Source organism: Mytilus californianus, unplaced genomic scaffold (genome assembly GCF_021869535.1).
Source record: "Mytilus californianus isolate M0D057914Y unplaced genomic scaffold, xbMytCali1.0.p SCAF_6, whole genome shotgun sequence".
Taxonomy (NCBI): Eukaryota; Metazoa; Mollusca; class Bivalvia; order Mytilida; family Mytilidae; genus Mytilus; species Mytilus californianus.
Genome location: NW_026262712.1, coordinates 64,398,408 through 64,415,753, shown reverse-complemented (window position 1 = coordinate 64,415,753; position 17,346 = coordinate 64,398,408). Strand labels below are relative to the sequence as shown.

General features: G+C 32.7%; 1 protein-coding gene across 1 annotated transcript in view; it reads right to left on the bottom strand.

The window, feature by feature from the left end:
• LOC127706191 (homeodomain-interacting protein kinase 2-like) overlaps positions 1-16,302 on the bottom strand; it is a 38,721-nt gene extending 22,419 nt beyond the window's left edge. Inside the window, exons 1-4 of the mRNA XM_052210671.1 lie at positions 15,996-16,302; positions 7,564-8,542; positions 1,288-1,411; positions 596-718 (exon numbers count right to left, since the gene is read on the bottom strand). Coding sequence (XP_052066631.1) covers positions 596-718; positions 1,288-1,411; positions 7,564-8,528 — 1,212 coding nt within the window. The 5' untranslated portion in view covers positions 8,529-8,542; positions 15,996-16,302. The remainder of the gene's footprint in view (positions 1-595; positions 719-1,287; positions 1,412-7,563; positions 8,543-15,995) is intronic.
• Between the last annotated feature and the right edge of the window lie 1,044 nt (positions 16,303-17,346).

Here is a 17,346-nt window from a genome sequence, read left to right as displayed (position 1 = left end):
GCTAAAACATGTGTTTTTCTCATTCTTCCTTAAATACATTCATCATGTTCTGTTCTTATGTAATCGCATTAGAGCAAGCCATTGTGTGGTAGAGGGGGAAAGGAGGTCTTTCTTTCATCTATACAATACTATATGTAAATGTCTGGATGTGATCAGATAAATTTATCAATCATTTATTAACATGTTCCTGTTTTCTTTATCAATGATTTTAGCAAAGATTATCACAACTGACTAACCATGAACTTGAGTTACTACAATGAAATAAGGCATATGTAAAATATCACTTACATTACAAATGTTTCATATCTTATCCTTATTTTTAACCTCCAAATTCACATCATGAATTATTATAAAAATTGGGATGTGGTATTAATAGCCATTAAGACAATTATCCACCAGAATTAAAAGACTTTGAAATGATAAATGTAAAAAAAATCGAATAAAAATTAACGGCCTAGTAACTTTACCTTTAACCTCCAAAAACACATCATAACCTTACCGTTAACCTCCAAAATCACATCATAACCTCACCTTTGGCCTCCAAAATCACATCATTCCCTTACCTTTAACCTTCAAAATCACACCATAACCTTACCTTTAACCTCCAAAATGGGTAATTACTATCTGTCTGTTCTCGAATAAAAAATCTTGTAGTTTTTGTTGCTGCAGTTAACATGTGCTCTGCTGGTAATCCTTGTGTTTGGGAAATGTATCGAATCTGTAGAAGCAATTCAGTGGCATTTTAAGACAAAAATACTCTTACTATAGCTTTTGGAGTGTTTCATTCATGGATGTTTATAATGAAACATTCTATGCACAGACTGTGGATTCATTTGTTTTCGTGGGTACAGATTTTCGTGGATTCAGGAATGATTGTATTTTCGTGGATACTTGATTTCTTGGTTTTACAAAAGTGTGCACACAAGCCTATAGAAATTTGGTACTTCAATGAAAATTTAAATTCATAATTCACATATACCCACGAAAGCAACGAAAAACGGTATCCCACGAATAATAATGAATCAAGAGTATTGGATTTCTCTGCACGTTTTAAATTGAAAAAAAAAACTTACATCCTGGAAACACTGTGTTTATTTTAAAATTCAGTATTTTTTTCTTTAAAATCTGACAATGGTTTGACAAACTCAGTAACTAAATTTTATAAAAGAAAGAGAAGTTTTGAAAATCATAAATTTTCATATTAACTGCATTTTATTCTTATAAACAAATTTTAACATGATCTATATTTTCCTTTATTTGTTCTTGATGAATATATTATCAACACACCTGATCATATTCTGAGGAACCTGGATACAATGGCCATCCTAGAAACAACTCAGCTATCACACATCCTAGGGACCACATATCAATAGCCTCACAGAATGGCAGACCCAACAAAATTTCTGGTGCCCTGTAAAATAAACATCTCTATGAGTAACATGCAATAAATAAAATCACAGATTTACATATTTTTAAGACCAAGTTTATAATCTATACATAAATTATGTATTGTTAGCATTCACATTTTGTCACTTATGTTTTGTAAGATACAGCTGGCCAATGAAAAAAACAACCTCTTGTTTTACATACATGTACATCAAACCATACATTGTACATCATGACCATGAATGAAATAATTAACAATGGATAATTTGAGAAAAATAAATTAGAACAATCACCTATAGATGCATTGAAAGTTTCCAGTAAGTTACTTCTATTAGTGATGCCAATGACAGAAAAATAACTGCATACAGCCAGTGATCTACCATGAAATTTCAAATAACAACCTGGCCTGGAGAAAATTTTCAATAGCATCTTGTTGCTATAAATAGCTAACATTCAATGCTTCAGGGTATATCAAATGATGCTAAATAAATACTTGGAGGAATTCAAAACTGATAGAATCAGGGTAAAACTTCACTGTGTACTTGTACCTACATGTTACATAGGAGGAGCTAGGCAAATACTAATAGCCATATTCAATTCCATGAAGATGTAAAGACTAAATCACATTCACAGTTATTGTTTTAAATGTGTGTTTCATGGAAGATATACATACAGTAGAAACATTCTAGATGTTCAAAGAATTCACACTGTAGAAATGTCATTATTCAGTAAATTCTTTACATTGAAAATCGAAGCTCACATAGGATGATTGTACTATTTTCTTCATAATTCATATTATTTTTTTCTTCCTCAATTCATATTTATAAAATACTTAAAGGAAACATGCATACATGTATAAATTTGCAATTATAAAAGAAAGGAAACCAATTTTGGGACGTACGTACGGACGTACAGATGGACATGGGTAAAACTTAATGTCCCCTCAGCTACGGCAGGGGCATAAAAATTCATAAAAAATCAAGGTAAACTCAAACTTGTATGTTTAACACATTCATATAGTAAAAGCCTATCTAATTTACATTTTGTTCAATAAAGCATCATTAAAATCATTTCTACATGTACTGAAGTATCATTTAAACCTCAACAACAATTAAAATTTATTCTCTCTAACCACAAAATATCTTATACATATTGTTTACATTTGACAAACATTTAAATTTTATTATACAGAGCCTAACCTAACAAAGCCATTTCACTGTAGGTTTATGTTGGAGTATACAATTCTTTCTTATACATAAGAATGTTTATAAGGTCAAGGTTTTAATAACCTCTAGATATGATTAAATATACATAATGTAAACAGAAAACATACCACTAACTACATTGTGTACTCTTCATTAACCTCACAAGTAAACAAATGTATCTATATGTGACTTTTACCTGTTTTAAACATAGTTTACAAGTAAATTTCTTAGTGATGATCAAGTTTTAAGATTTTTTATCAAGATTTCTATTTGAAGGGGGTGGGGGCAGGCTGAACACATTTTCCCTAAAATAGTAATGAGACAACTCTCCACTGGAGATCTGACATAGAAGTTAACATGTACACTATCAAGAAAAGCTGACATTGAATCTTAAGATACAGATCTGTACATTACATTGTAGGAAAAGGCATTGCATGGTAATATATTAATTGCAAGGTACATGTATCTACATGTATTCACATATGGCGTAATAAAAAAATCATAATTAAAAAGTGGTGGTTGTCAAGTTCTTGGTTAGTTTTGCAATGATTAAGCTAGGACTACAATGCCAAAAACCAATCCATCTTCATTAAATAATTTTTAAGCTTGTCATAAATCTTACATCTTAATTCAGTTTGCTTTGAAGTATTTTTTGACTTAAGTATAGTTACATGTTAAATACATTTCCCTCTTCCTTGGATAATCACATAAATCCTAACATTAAACAACACCGCAAATAATGTTCTACCATGAAAGAAGGACCTACTTTTAAATTTACAAATATATCTGATGTATACTTGAACATGTACAAAATTTAAATGACTGAACTTGTATAAATCCAAATGTACATGTCCAATGTATACTATGTACATTCATTCTGCATGTCTTTTTTTGATTTTTTTTGTTTCCATATTAGTATTTATCTCTTCATTTTACACTTATAAATTTCCTTTAAATTTTCAGAAGTCTTATAAAATCAAAGTACCTCTTTTTGGGGTCTATACATTGTAGTATTGAAAAGCAAAATTTTGGTGAAGCACTTTAGAAAACCACAGATGCATACAAGTTTTAATATAACAAAACTGCCAGCTGGAACTCTAGCTGCCAGCAGAGGTCAAATAATGCACACAGTTATTTAGCATATTTTGTAGATTTACATTTGAATACATTGTACATGTAGCATTGTAACTTCAAACAGATATATGTATATATATGCTTTCCTTCCAAGAATGTTTAATTAATTTCTTGACAAGACAAAAACCAAATAAATGGGGAATGTCTCCATGGGACACAGATGCCCCTGCTTGCATACATGTATAACGTTATAAAGAAACATAACTCAAGAACAGTAAAAGTGACGCTACCCAAATTTGTACTTGATCTGAGTTTTGTGGTAATAAGCTTAAGCATTGTGTATATAAGTTTCATAACATTTGGTTGAGGCAAACTTAAGTTAAGAGAACGGAAACGAAAAATTCAGCATTTTTCCATTTGTAAAGGGGCACAGCTCTAGAACGGTAAAAGTGACACCACCAAAATTCACACTTTATCTGTGTTTTATGGTAATCAGCATTGTGCATAAGTTTCATAATGTTTGGTTGAGGCAAACTAAAGTTAGAGAACGGAAACGCTGAATTTTTTCATTTGTAAAGGGGAATAACTCTAAAAATGTAAAAATTCAAACTGGATCTGTGTTTTGTGGTAATTAGCATTGTGTATAAGATTCATAACATTTGGTTGAGGCAAACTAAAGTTAGAGAACTGAAACAAAAAATTCAGCAATTTTTTCATTTGTAAAGGGGCATTACTCTAGAACGGTAAAAGTGAAGCCACTAATATTCAAACTTGATCTGTGTTTTGTGGTAATCAGCATTGTGTATAAGTTTCATAGTTTGGTTGGGGCAAACTAAAGTTAGAGAACGGAAACCAATTTTGGGGCGTACGGACGGACATACAGACATACAGACATACAGACGGACAAGGGTAAAACTTAATGCCCCCTCCGCTACAGTGGGGGCATAAATTCACACATGTACACCCTCATTTGACACCATGACCCACTATTGGTCAAAACTTAAATTAAGCATATACATGTATTTTAGAAAGTTCACTTCATAATGAGCATGTGTACTAAGTTTCCAAGTTGATGTGACCATGACTTTATGGAAAAAAACTTTAAACTGAGAATGGACTGATTTTATATTATCACATTTCCATATTCAGTGAACCAAAAAAACTGGATCATACCCTTATTTAACATATTCTTTTAAAAATTTCAACACAAACATGTGTTACGGGTACTTAGTTTCCAGTTGATGTGACCGCAACTTCATGGTAAACTACATTAAATCATAACTTTAACCTGAAAAGGGACGGACAAACAGTCAGACAAAAAGACACAGGCAGGAAAATAATTTGCGCCCGTTTAAGGTGGGGTTCGTGTTGCCAAGTCTTTTGTTTTCTATGTAGTGTTTTGATGACTTTTGTTTGCCTTTTACATATAACTTATAATTTTTTATTGTCCCTATGGTGTCTTTTGCCTCTTCTTTCTACTATCTCAGTTATAGGTAGGGCATATGAAATCCAAACTTGTGAAACCCTGCTACATGTACAAATGTATAAATATTCATGTGTACCAGTATAAAATCAGGAAACACATCACTGGAAGTCAATGTTCTGATATATCTATGTTTTATATTTGTCCTTTAAAGAATAGGATTTGTATAGCTGAATCTTTGTGATCTAATGCTTTATAGAGCTTCTATCTGATATAGACACTTATTTATGATTAAAGACCTTGACCTCTTGGTGTGTGTTCTTGTATGATTATGTTGTTGGATACTCAGTGTGACAGTAACAATATATAGCTGTTTTGATTGCTTATACATACATGTACCTAACATCATCTTCTATTCACACTAAAAGTGTATTGTATACATTGTACATAATACATGCAAGATATTTAATTTCGACTCAAAATTTCATGTTATAGAAATACATTGTCCCTTCCCCATGGTTATAAAAGTGACCTTAAGCTTATAAAGATAAGGCATAATTTTAACTTCATAATTTTAACTTCACGTATTGATGATGTGTCCAACATCTTGTGCACAGAAAGTATCCAGGTATACAGATCTGTTGGATTCTTTAACAAAACTTTTACAAAAATTCCCCACAGGATGAAACCCTTTATACTTAACTTGGCCATTGACAAGCTTGCTAATAAAATCTGAAGATTGAAAGATTTAAATATCTGTAAATTGCACTCCTTTAGATTGAATCGATAAAGGTTTCCAATTTCTTGAGCCTTTTTCATAAATGTCAATTGGGCTTTTAATCCACACTGTGTGTCGCCAGCAAAGCCGGTTATCGGTCACTGATTATCACTGATAAATGTTCAAGACTACTGACAATATTGTAATAAAACAGATTTTATTTCCAAACAATCCTAGGGGTTTTACATTTATTGCACAAGCACATCACAATGTATGTACAAAGTCAGATATAAAATTTGAATGAAATAATCAGTCATTTTGCATACTAAGTAGATTGTTTAATCAATTCCTGATGAATTCCTTATTACTAAATATATAATTACATTTCAGATATACACCTTCAATGTATATATGCAGACTGTGTGAGTCTTGTAAACATGTCATTAAGTGACTTGAAGTCATCATACAAATTTAATTAAATTTCTCATTTAATTATGTTTCTTCTGTGTGGCTTATTAAATAAAGTAAAATCCAAATGCTGTTGAAATGGCATTACAAAAAAAATAAACAACATATATTCCCTCTGGTGATTACATGATCACATGCTCAGCTCTGAAACGTAAACTTGCCATTCTGGATAAAGAAATTCTTTAAACGTTAAAGACAAGTTTAATCAAACAAAGTGGTTTCATTTTTTTCTAATTTATTTTCTTTACCACATGCCATGGTGTAGAGTAATACACATGTGCAACAAAATTAGCAGTCAGCATGATAACATTAAGGCTATAGGAAAATTTATTTCTCAGGATAGATTAAATTTTTCATAAGATGAAGCTTGGATGCCATATGTACAAATATACCAAAATTCTGTTATCAGTCAGAATAGTCTGGTCATTTGCTCAGTGTACATGTTTTTGACATGTTCCCCATTTCCATTCTCAATCTTATGTACATGTGTGAATTAAGTTAGCGAAAAACAATCAGATAAACTGCTCGTATGGTCTTTGGTGAAATGAAATCACAATTTCTGTATCCTGGACCAGTGACAACTTTTTGCTTGCCAGAAAACTTTAGCTTTATTGAGTCAATGGTTAGCCTATTTCTACAAAATTGAAGCGCACTGTATTAGCTTCAACCTCATTAAGATATGTTTTTACTGAAATTGGCTAGTCCTTGACCTATGAGTACATACATGTTTTTACTTCTTGCATAAACATTTTTTACATTGTACTAGTACATGTATTTGTTGACTACTTAGTCAAGTTTATATCAGAGGTCGACTTGATAAAATTTAAATGTATGGCCAATAGGGCCAGTTAGAGCGTAAATTTACTGGCCCAACTCAATTAAAATTTGCCCTAATAATACTATCTAAGTGAAAATATAGTCAAATGTAATGGCCAATGGGACCAGAAGTCTTTATGTTCAACTGGCCCTATCGAAATTCTTCTGGCCTTGGGCCAACGGGCCAGTGCTAAAGTCGACCCCTGATTATATTGTTATTTTTGGAATTCAGGATCATTTACATTTCCCTTGAAGCATTTTTTCTCAAGTACCAAGTCTTCTGTGTATTACATAAAGTAATTTCCATTTTGTGAATGATACATATAAGCATACATGTACATGTACTATGTAACCTAAAGTAATTTCCATTTTGTGAATGATATAAGCATACTTCAGTCATGTATGCTTACCCATTATACTGAAGCATCCTACATGTAACTAACAGTCATAATAGTTGCCAATTAGGACCTTACCTGTAGTATCTTGATTGAAGATATGTTGAACATACAGCTTTTGACACATGGCTTGCAGAACCAAAGTCTATCACTTTTACACGGTATGGAAATTGCACTGGGTCCACCAACATGATGTTTTCAGGTTTTAAATCCGCATGAATCAAATGGAGGCTCTTCAATTTAAGAAGAGCCGTCAAAACTTGTTGTGTGACAGGACGGATGTATTTAAGTGGCAGTGGTTGGAATTTGTTTTGTTTCAAGAAATCATACAGATTTTGTTCCAGCATTTCAAAAACCAAACATGTATGGTTTTTGTGCTGAAAGCATTCATATGCTCGCACGAAATTAAATTCGTCTGCATTTTCATGACTTAACCGAGTCAATATGCTCACTTCTATTTGTCCTTGACGAGCATAAGATGGGTGATTCTTCAAAATTTTAATGGCAACTATTTCATTAGTGCCTTTTTTCCAACATTTCACTACTTGACCAAATGTCCCACGACCAAGAAATTCTAGCACTTCATATGCATTGTGACTGGTCATCGAATACAAAACCTCATGTTGGACCAGTTGATAATCCCCCTCGCTATTTGACGAGGAGGTATTTTTGGAGGTAGTCGTCGTGGCAACATTTGCTGCTTTATCTTCATCACTTGAAACTGGCTGTGTCTCTTGCACTTGGAGCTGCATGGGTGCGTCAAGGTCGTCACTCTTCCTTTTAATGCCACATCTCTGGTACGAATTTAATAGTTTTATTGTAGAAGCACGGATATAATTCTGAGTCTGATTATCAATATCTCTTAGAACATTACGATTCTGCGGTAAAATATATGCAGTATTATGTTGGTATACTATTGGGCTGCTTGATATTTCGTGTCGACCAAAAGTATTCACATCATGGATATCTGGTTCTAACTTGATCTTCTTAAAGTTACTAAATGCACTTTGTTTTGAACTGTACTTATGAAAGTCTTCTTGCATCAGTAACTTTTAGTCTGCAAAAAAAACACAATAAAGATAAAACAAATAAAACATAAACTTTGAAGTTTGACAGAAATAATTAATAATGAATGCCTGCATTTATATATATAATTAACAGCCATGTATTAAAATTTTTTTGGTTTCCTCCTTGTCTTTCATGTCTTATGTTTAACCTACACTCATGTATATAATACAAAATGTACAAACATCCAACATATTATATAAGGAGATTTATTATTCCAGACTTAAATATTACGGAAGCATTACCATGAATCATGATTACAGCTTGTCTTTAACCAGATTTTCTGGATTCATTAAGGTTTAAATGAAAATCAAGGGATTATAATGTGCAGTCTTCACACTCAACCACAGGCCCACCAGCCCAGGCTTGTAAATTTGCTTTCGGGCCTGTAAAAATCGTCTCTACCGGCAAACTGAATCTTATCAAAATTTTCAAATTATATCGTGAAGACTGAATGTGCATTTTGTATATCTTATTTGACAGAAATTGAGAATCAATTTATTTACAAAAATTGCCTCCCCTCTAACAAAGATGAATATTGTTAGTAAACTTGTACACAACTCTGGGAAAGTAATTAGCAAAACACGGAGGTTCTGAAAGACAACATTTAGTTATCGCTGAAGTACATGTATAGTGTCATTGAGTTTCTAATCATGATTCAGTGAGAATCTCTCTTACCTCTATATAAGTAAGACCTACCTAATGGCAGTTGCGTATGTTTTTCACTATAAAGGTTAGAAATGAGGAATCAAAATTTTTTTCAGATATGAAAAAACTTCCTTTTTCTTACTAACATGTACATCTCGTGTTGATGTAATATTTGCTGCAACCTGTTTTATTTAAAAATAGTCAAAACAGTGAAATGCCAATAAGCGTCATGATGTTGTAAAATGATCAGCATTTATTATCATGTTGACACATTTACATGTGTAATGGTGCCCTTCTTTCTTTTGCTCACAATGAACCAGAAGCCATTCAAGGAACAGTTACATTGTATTATACATGGTCAGTTACTAAAGTTACTAAATTTATCGAAGCATATACCAAAACATTATTTTTACATGTAGCTTAAGTAGATTACCATTCTAAAACATAATTTGCTTATAAAAAGAAAAGGGGATAAAAACAGCCTTTTTTGCTTTGGGAATAGGGGCAATATTCAGTGATAACTTGTTGGTGGAATTTTTTTTAAAGCTCTTGACTGGCCTCGAGTATAAAATTGGTTGAGATCTAAAATCTGGGTAGTGTTTCCTGCAGCTTTTGAAAACGGCAGGGTAAGTTTTTTCTCAGAGGGCACTCTTAGCACGTATACACGTCTTAACGAGAACCCTGATTAATACTGGATCACTAAGACTGATTGTCTAAGGATGTATTGTGAAAGTGGACTTTGCATGACCAAGATCATATGCATTGCATTGCTTTTTAGATGCACAAAAGAGGTGCCAAATACTTTTGGGTCTCACATGTTTATACCAATTAAAAGCTACCTTGCATTTGGCTCATAACTGTACAAATAGTTTTAGGCTATTTAAGGATTTGTATAGCAAGACTTACATGTACTATACATATTCTTGTGCTATTTATCTTTTTTTCAGTCTAACACTGTTTTTTTAAGTTTTTTTTTAATGAAATGTTGTTGATTTTTCTTACAATTCAAAACTATATCAGATATATTCTTAAATATAATTTCATTTAGTATAAAAGCCGTCGTAAATTCACACCCAATCCGACGTCTAGATCGACCGAATAATATAAATAGAAACAATAAACAAACATCGGATTGTTTATGTAATAGGTAATGTTCATCCAATGCATCGTTAAATTATAACTCAAACGATCTCCTGGTTCCCTTTAAAATTGTCTACATTTTAAATTCGTAGAGGTACAAATCGATGTTGTGCCTATAAGATTCAATCATGAACCATATTTGTACTCTTTTGCTTCAAAACAGTTCAAACATAATTACGAAATTCAATAAAATGTCGGCCATTTAAATTTTGATTTCGTCCCAAGGTAAATAACTTGAAATGGTCTTGTTAAAAGATGAATTAAAGAACCGATATTAAATTAAGGTGAGGCGTTCTAAATTACGACAGAAAAGGGGCATGGCGCCAAATTATTTTCCTAAAAAGGGCAGAGACATCAAGAAAACACGACAGGGCGTCATACCACACCAAAAACCTCCTATAGGAAACACTACAGGGTTTACCAAAAAGAATAATTAGCTTTCAGCAATTGTGGGAACAAAAACTGTAGGCTCGAATCATAGTGATCTAGGTTTTGCTGAAAGATACTCAGAACAAATCTGAATCTCAGCGAAAAAATTGTGAAATTTTTATTGACTCAAGAGAGAAGTGTTTTTTACCTAAATGCAGTAACCCTTCACACTAGTCTTGTTTTAACATACATTTTGTAATGCCTACAATTTAACTACCGTTAGTTGAAACAACTGAACGACCATGACTACAGCTCAAAATATGAACTACAAATGTACTTTTTAAAACACCTGCTGCAACAAAAAATAATCATTTCAAGCAATGAAACAACACAATTTACAAAATATGCACTTATACAATCTACCATGAATACACTGTTTATGATGTACAGATGTTAATACATTTACAATGTACAATGGAAACTACAAATCCTTCACAATTATGTCACATTGATTTGTAGGAGTATTTTCAGTTTCACTATTGTTCTGTCTGTAGTAGGTCATCTGCACCTGTTTTGCTCACCGTATGAGTGTTAAACATCTGTATTGTCTACTACAAATGTACATGGCAGTCTTCATGCTCAACCACAGGCCCTCCAGCCCAAGCTTGTAAAATGCTGTAGGGCCTGTAAAAATCATTCTCTACAGGTCAATAGAATCTACATGTACATGTAACTAAAATGTTTGTAAAATTCAGCTTCGGACCTGTAGATTCAAAAGTTTATGGGCTGATACAAGTGGTTACAAGAGACTTAGAAAGCAATTATTTTCAATGCATTTTCCATCGGGTGTTCAAATTTTAATTTCTTGAAAATAAACTAACAAAAAATGGGTAGCAGTAATATAACTGTAACTAGAAATGTGAGTGTTTTATTACAGCAAAAAAAAAAAAGAATGTGTCCATAGTACATGGATGCCCCACTTGCACTATCATTTTCTATGTTCAGTGGACCGTGAAAATGGGGGTCAAAACTCTAATTTGGCATTAAAATTAGAAAGATCATATCTAAAAACTACTGAAGCGGGACACGGACGGACGAACTGACGCACAGACCAGAAAACATAATGCCCCTACTACTAATATATACTACTACGCAAGTGGGGCCATAAAAAGGTATAAGCTCAATCAGAAAAGGTTGACCTAAAGTAAAATGCAGTTCTAATGGATTAACGAGCCTCTAATATCTGCACTAAGTGGGAAGGACAAATTTTAAACGGATCATTAGTTAAAACAATGAATTTCACTGACAGTGCTCTCCCCATGCTGTTTACGTGCTGTGGTATTCAGCGCTATGGCAATTTTCCCTGTTCTATTGAACTGACCGCAGCGCTATCCATTTCAATCGCGTCGCCATAATTTTAAAAACAAATTTTTTTTAAATTTTTCGCTTATCTTTTACTTCGATCACGTGATCGTCAGGTTTACTATTTTTGAATGTGTTATTTGCATTGGATCAAGTAACATTGCGGGACCAGTTTGATAAATTTTACAAAATGGTGTGTTTGAAACATCAAAATAAACGAAGAAATTAACATTATCATCCATTTTTTTGGAATTAAAAAGAATATAAAGAAGCAAATATGAATGGAACAAGATGAAATAAATTGACCGCATTTACCGACAACACTCACAAACTTGTTTTACGAACTTGTTAAACAGCGACCAAATTGGCCTCAATGTGCAAGTCTTTGAAATATTAATTATCATCTAATTGAACTAATAATTGTTTATTCAGCAATACTATAGTAATGAATTTTACCATTTGAAAACAATTAGGATATGATTAGAAAACTGATACTAGACTTGAGAAATTCACTTTCAAATTTCTCGATGTCCAGCCAGGGCCTAATCTAGGATTTTGGAGAGGGAGAAGTGACTTCTCCTTCCATGAGAGAGAAGGGAGAAGTGGTCAGTTTCTTGGAGAAGTGAGATTCCATTACCGTTTCGGTTGCATCGTGTTTTCGTGATTATCACTAAGGAAATTGTTTTAGATGCAATAAAAAATATACTTGCAGTTTTTTCATGTTATTGTACAAAATGTATATAAAGTTCTTAATAAAAAGGTTTAGACAATATAGTTGTTATTTATTTATTGATACCATTTGTACTGTCAACTTGAATTTAAGTCTAAATAAAATGATAACTTAAACAGACGGTCAGTTTTCCGTTTAAATAGTTTTGAATCTTATATCCGAGGATGTTCAAAGTCGCCGTTGTATTTATTTAATTTGATCGTCGACAGTATTAGTCCTGGGTTGTTTCGAAAATCTCGATTTTCCTTGTTAGTCGCCATTTTTTTTCACCTGTGCGACTTGTAAATCACAAGTTGTCTCCCTTTTACCAATTTTGATAGCGATTTGACTTCGCTATGAAGTCAGTTGGCCGGCGAGATATAGCGATTTTCAAAATTCTTTGGCGACTTAAATCGTCATTACGCCAGCAAGATTATGGCCTGTGTCCAGCTTGGGTGAAGCCATACTACAAATGTAATAAAATAGTGATCAGATGGTTAATAGTAGACTGCTCCAGTGTGTTACAAAACCCAACACAGAAACTGACAATGACATGATTGTGGGTCCTACATGTTTTACAGCATCACCTGTCTAGTGTTGACCCTTCATGGAAAAAGACTCTTGTGCTTTAAATTATTGAAAGATGATTAGATATATTTATGCCCCCACAACTGAAAGTCCCAAGGGAGCATATTGTTTTACCCCTGCCTGTCCTTCCCATTATGGGTATATAGCTATTCCACATATACATGTAGGAACTTATATTAAAGGTGTTCATGTAGTTAGGGTTTTTGATTATTATTAATATTTGCTCTTTTGGGAGATAGTTGAACTTTGTCATTTCTTAGAGTATATACTTGCATAAGACTAAGAGATGCATAGCGTTTCCAGATAGTGAACCATAGAACTATGTGCACCCATGATCAACTAAGTGTATTTTAAAATAACACTGCATCTGTGGGGGCTTCATTTGTGTTTCCCAGCTGACACAATAATATCTCAAAGAAAGTCCTACATTGACTTTATAATACAGTTACTTCAGAGTGGAGTGCAGGGGCATCACTTTCATCGTCTTTGTCTAGTTTATTGTTTAAATATATAAATGTTTTGTTATGAAATGTATGCTACATTTACAAAGTAAATCGTGATAATGAATAAAATTTATTTCTTTACTTATTTTTGTTTTATTATCTGAATTTACAATGGAGATAATTAAAATGATTCTTCATCTATTTTCAAACAATAACATTTACAAACAAATGGGTAACTTCCATCAGGACAACATTAAAAGAGCAACGTCAGCAGTATATTGTATAAAAAACATCATAACAAACCCATTACAAACGAACTATGCGCTGCAAAAATAATTCCAACCCTGTATCATTTCATCAGGAGCCCCCACTATTTATTCAGAGTACATGTTCAATGTACCATCTTGTGGGGAAAAAGTCACAGTAAAATGTAAATAAATGTGTGTTATTACCCTATTGTGACCTACAATGTATCTATATTGTAATTCACATGTTCACAAGCATCTATCAAATTGTGTTGCTTGTTTTTTTTTCTACCAAACATGTGCAAAATGCCAAGTACTGAGTGTAAGTTAGAACTGGTTTCAGTTAATAGCCAGCAATTTTCCCAGTATCGCTGTTTGTATGACCAAATGTCCAGCAGTCTTTTAAGAAATTTTGAGAAGTCTGGAAATGGCAAATTTTCATGAAAAATGCAGCAACTTTTCAAAAAGATGAATACTTCTTGACTGATTTGCTAAGATGTTACCAGCCATTAAAAATTTCTAAACATTGACAATTTTCCAGATAATAACTTTGTTACTTCTTTAACCATGTTAACCCTTTCACTGATAGCCACCCTGACAGAAGCTACTCTTGAGATGATGGCTTCCCTGGCTATTGTGACACAAGTGGGAGATCCTCATATTAAATATCAATAAAAACTTGTCTGTAGTTATTTAGGTCTTTATTTTATTCACTTACACAATGGACACAGGTTTGTTAATGTTTTGATAATATTTTTTGTCAGAAAAAAATCAAATTTGCTAATTTTCGGCATTAAAATAGACGAAGTTCACGGAATTCGACTTTTACTCTTTTAGACCCAAAATCGTAAATTTCAAACCTAAAACGGCAAAAGTTTGAAAATTTTAACGAAGTTGTACAAGTTCCTTACACTGAACGATGTCCATTCCAATTGTTATTGTACATAAAACGACATTTTATGTCAAAAAGTATACTAGTCTGGCTTCAATTCCAAATTCTTTAAAAAAAAATGTTCCCTTATTTCAAATTCCAGTAAAATCCGTAAATTTCATTTGATTTTGACACGGTTTTCACCAAACAGAAGCACCATGTTTACACTTTCATCCGGGGATTCAATAAAGAAAGATAACTCGTCTTGGCAATGTTTGTCAGCGGAAAATATAAAGGAGTTATTCCGATCCCTGTAAACCTGGACTCATCGTCAGCTGTCTGAAGTGTGAATCCCAGTAAACCGGGATTCGTCGGCGAAAGGGTTAAACCAAAAATAATAAGACAGTTCTTTTGGTTCCATTTTCAGTAAAAACTCACCTCAAAGGATCCATTTTCAACAATATCTAGTTTTTACTCAATTGATGGATTATTACTAATTTTATAGTTACCTATTTGGCTGGTTGTGTCCAACCTGTTTCTAGTGCTTCTGTATCTGAATGAAGTGGTTTTTCGATAAAGGTGGAATTTACAAAATAGGGAACAAGAAACAATAATGAACTAGACTTCCAATACTAGACTATTTTTCATCCTTCAACAAAATAACCTGGATTCTGTTCTACTATAATTAAACCCAATTGGGGATATTGTGGCACACGTCTACAATGTAAACACTCCTACTGTACATGTGCAATATACCTGAGCATGAACACATTCCAAAAAAATATATGATCAAGATTTAATCAAGCAACTTTCTTCACATTATCACATTCAAAATGATTACATTTTCATAAGTATATTTTTTAATCTTGTAATAGATGTATTAAGAAAACAGTTTACAAGACATAACACTGGTTACCATTAACGTAAACATGACGAATGTAACCTTGACTTGAAATGTGACCCCGATAAACAAGGCGGAAATTAACCGCACATTGCAACGGTTTATCCCGCATATGTTCATCTTTAAATCCTTATATTCATATGTTATCTTAATTTTACACAAACCTTACCTTTCCTGAATATAAATCCAGTTATTTGAGCACCTGATGGTATATGTGCCCACTTTTAATGACATCAACAAAGAAGATCAGATTTTTGTTGTCGATACATTGGTATTCCAGTGCTTGTTTTGTTCCGTTTGAAGCAGAAAGTAACCCTCTTTTCACTAAAATTATCAGTCTGTTTGTTTCCCCCTTGTCATAAAAGATTAAAAAGTAAAATCATGTAGTTCTCTTCCCCGAAATATGTCTCAATATAGCCATTTTTCGTTAATTCATTCCGTAATGCTTTCGGGGGATCAAGTCGAATTCATGTTGATGAGACGTCGGGGATTCTCATTTCGATTCCGATAAATTATATAGTTTTGAATTTGATTTTTGTTTACATTGTAATGCACAAATTATCACTAAAATTGAAACTTTTATTATTTTAAGATATATGACGTTCATAAAAATATATTAAATTAATTGACGATAACAAAAGAATAAATGATATTGAATACGAAAATGTGGCTTTGAAATTAGTCAAAGAATTTCCCATCAGGTTCTCAACCATGACGTCATAGAAACATGTGTAGAAAGTTGGCCAAAATAACATCCAATCAGACACAATGACTATTAAAGGAATTTGCATTTTGCGCCAAAAAACCTCGGTAGTTTTCTGTTTCAGAAGGGAAAATACTTTTAATAATCATGATAATATAACTCATCAAATGAAATGTTATGATAAACTATATACACTATTAGAATCATATTAGTTTCTTAAAAAAATAACGAACTGAGACTGAAATAAAGATGGATACTGAAATAAAATATATAATAGGCCTAAACACACATATATATATTTAAGAATTTTTTTTTCAGGTTATACTCTCCGATACTCTTCTTGATCTTAAAATGAAGCCTAGGGGTTGGCATACTATTTGTAAATATATCTAGACCGAGCGTTGTCATGCTCTATGCGCATTCTACATGGGAAGGCATTGTGTAAATATCCTTTGAATAACCACTTGTGAATAACACCGATACCGACAATTTTACCGTAACTGCACAGTACGAGGTAAGCGAGGTCAAAATATTTGCAATATAATGCCAAGAACCTACCAAGTTGAAATGAACATACAGTAGAGCATGATATGAAATAATTATTTCGATACTGAATAGAAAACAATTAAACTTTTTCGCTCGAAGCGGACCTATATAAGACACGCCGGTTCGCATGGCAGTCGTTTTGATTTGATGAAGCATAAAGTTCCGATTATAGCATGATTTAAAAGTATGAAATACAAATCGACTTGCTTTTTAAAAGGATTTATTTAATTCAACGAAGAGTAAAACCCTACAGAAATGTCCATCTTGATCT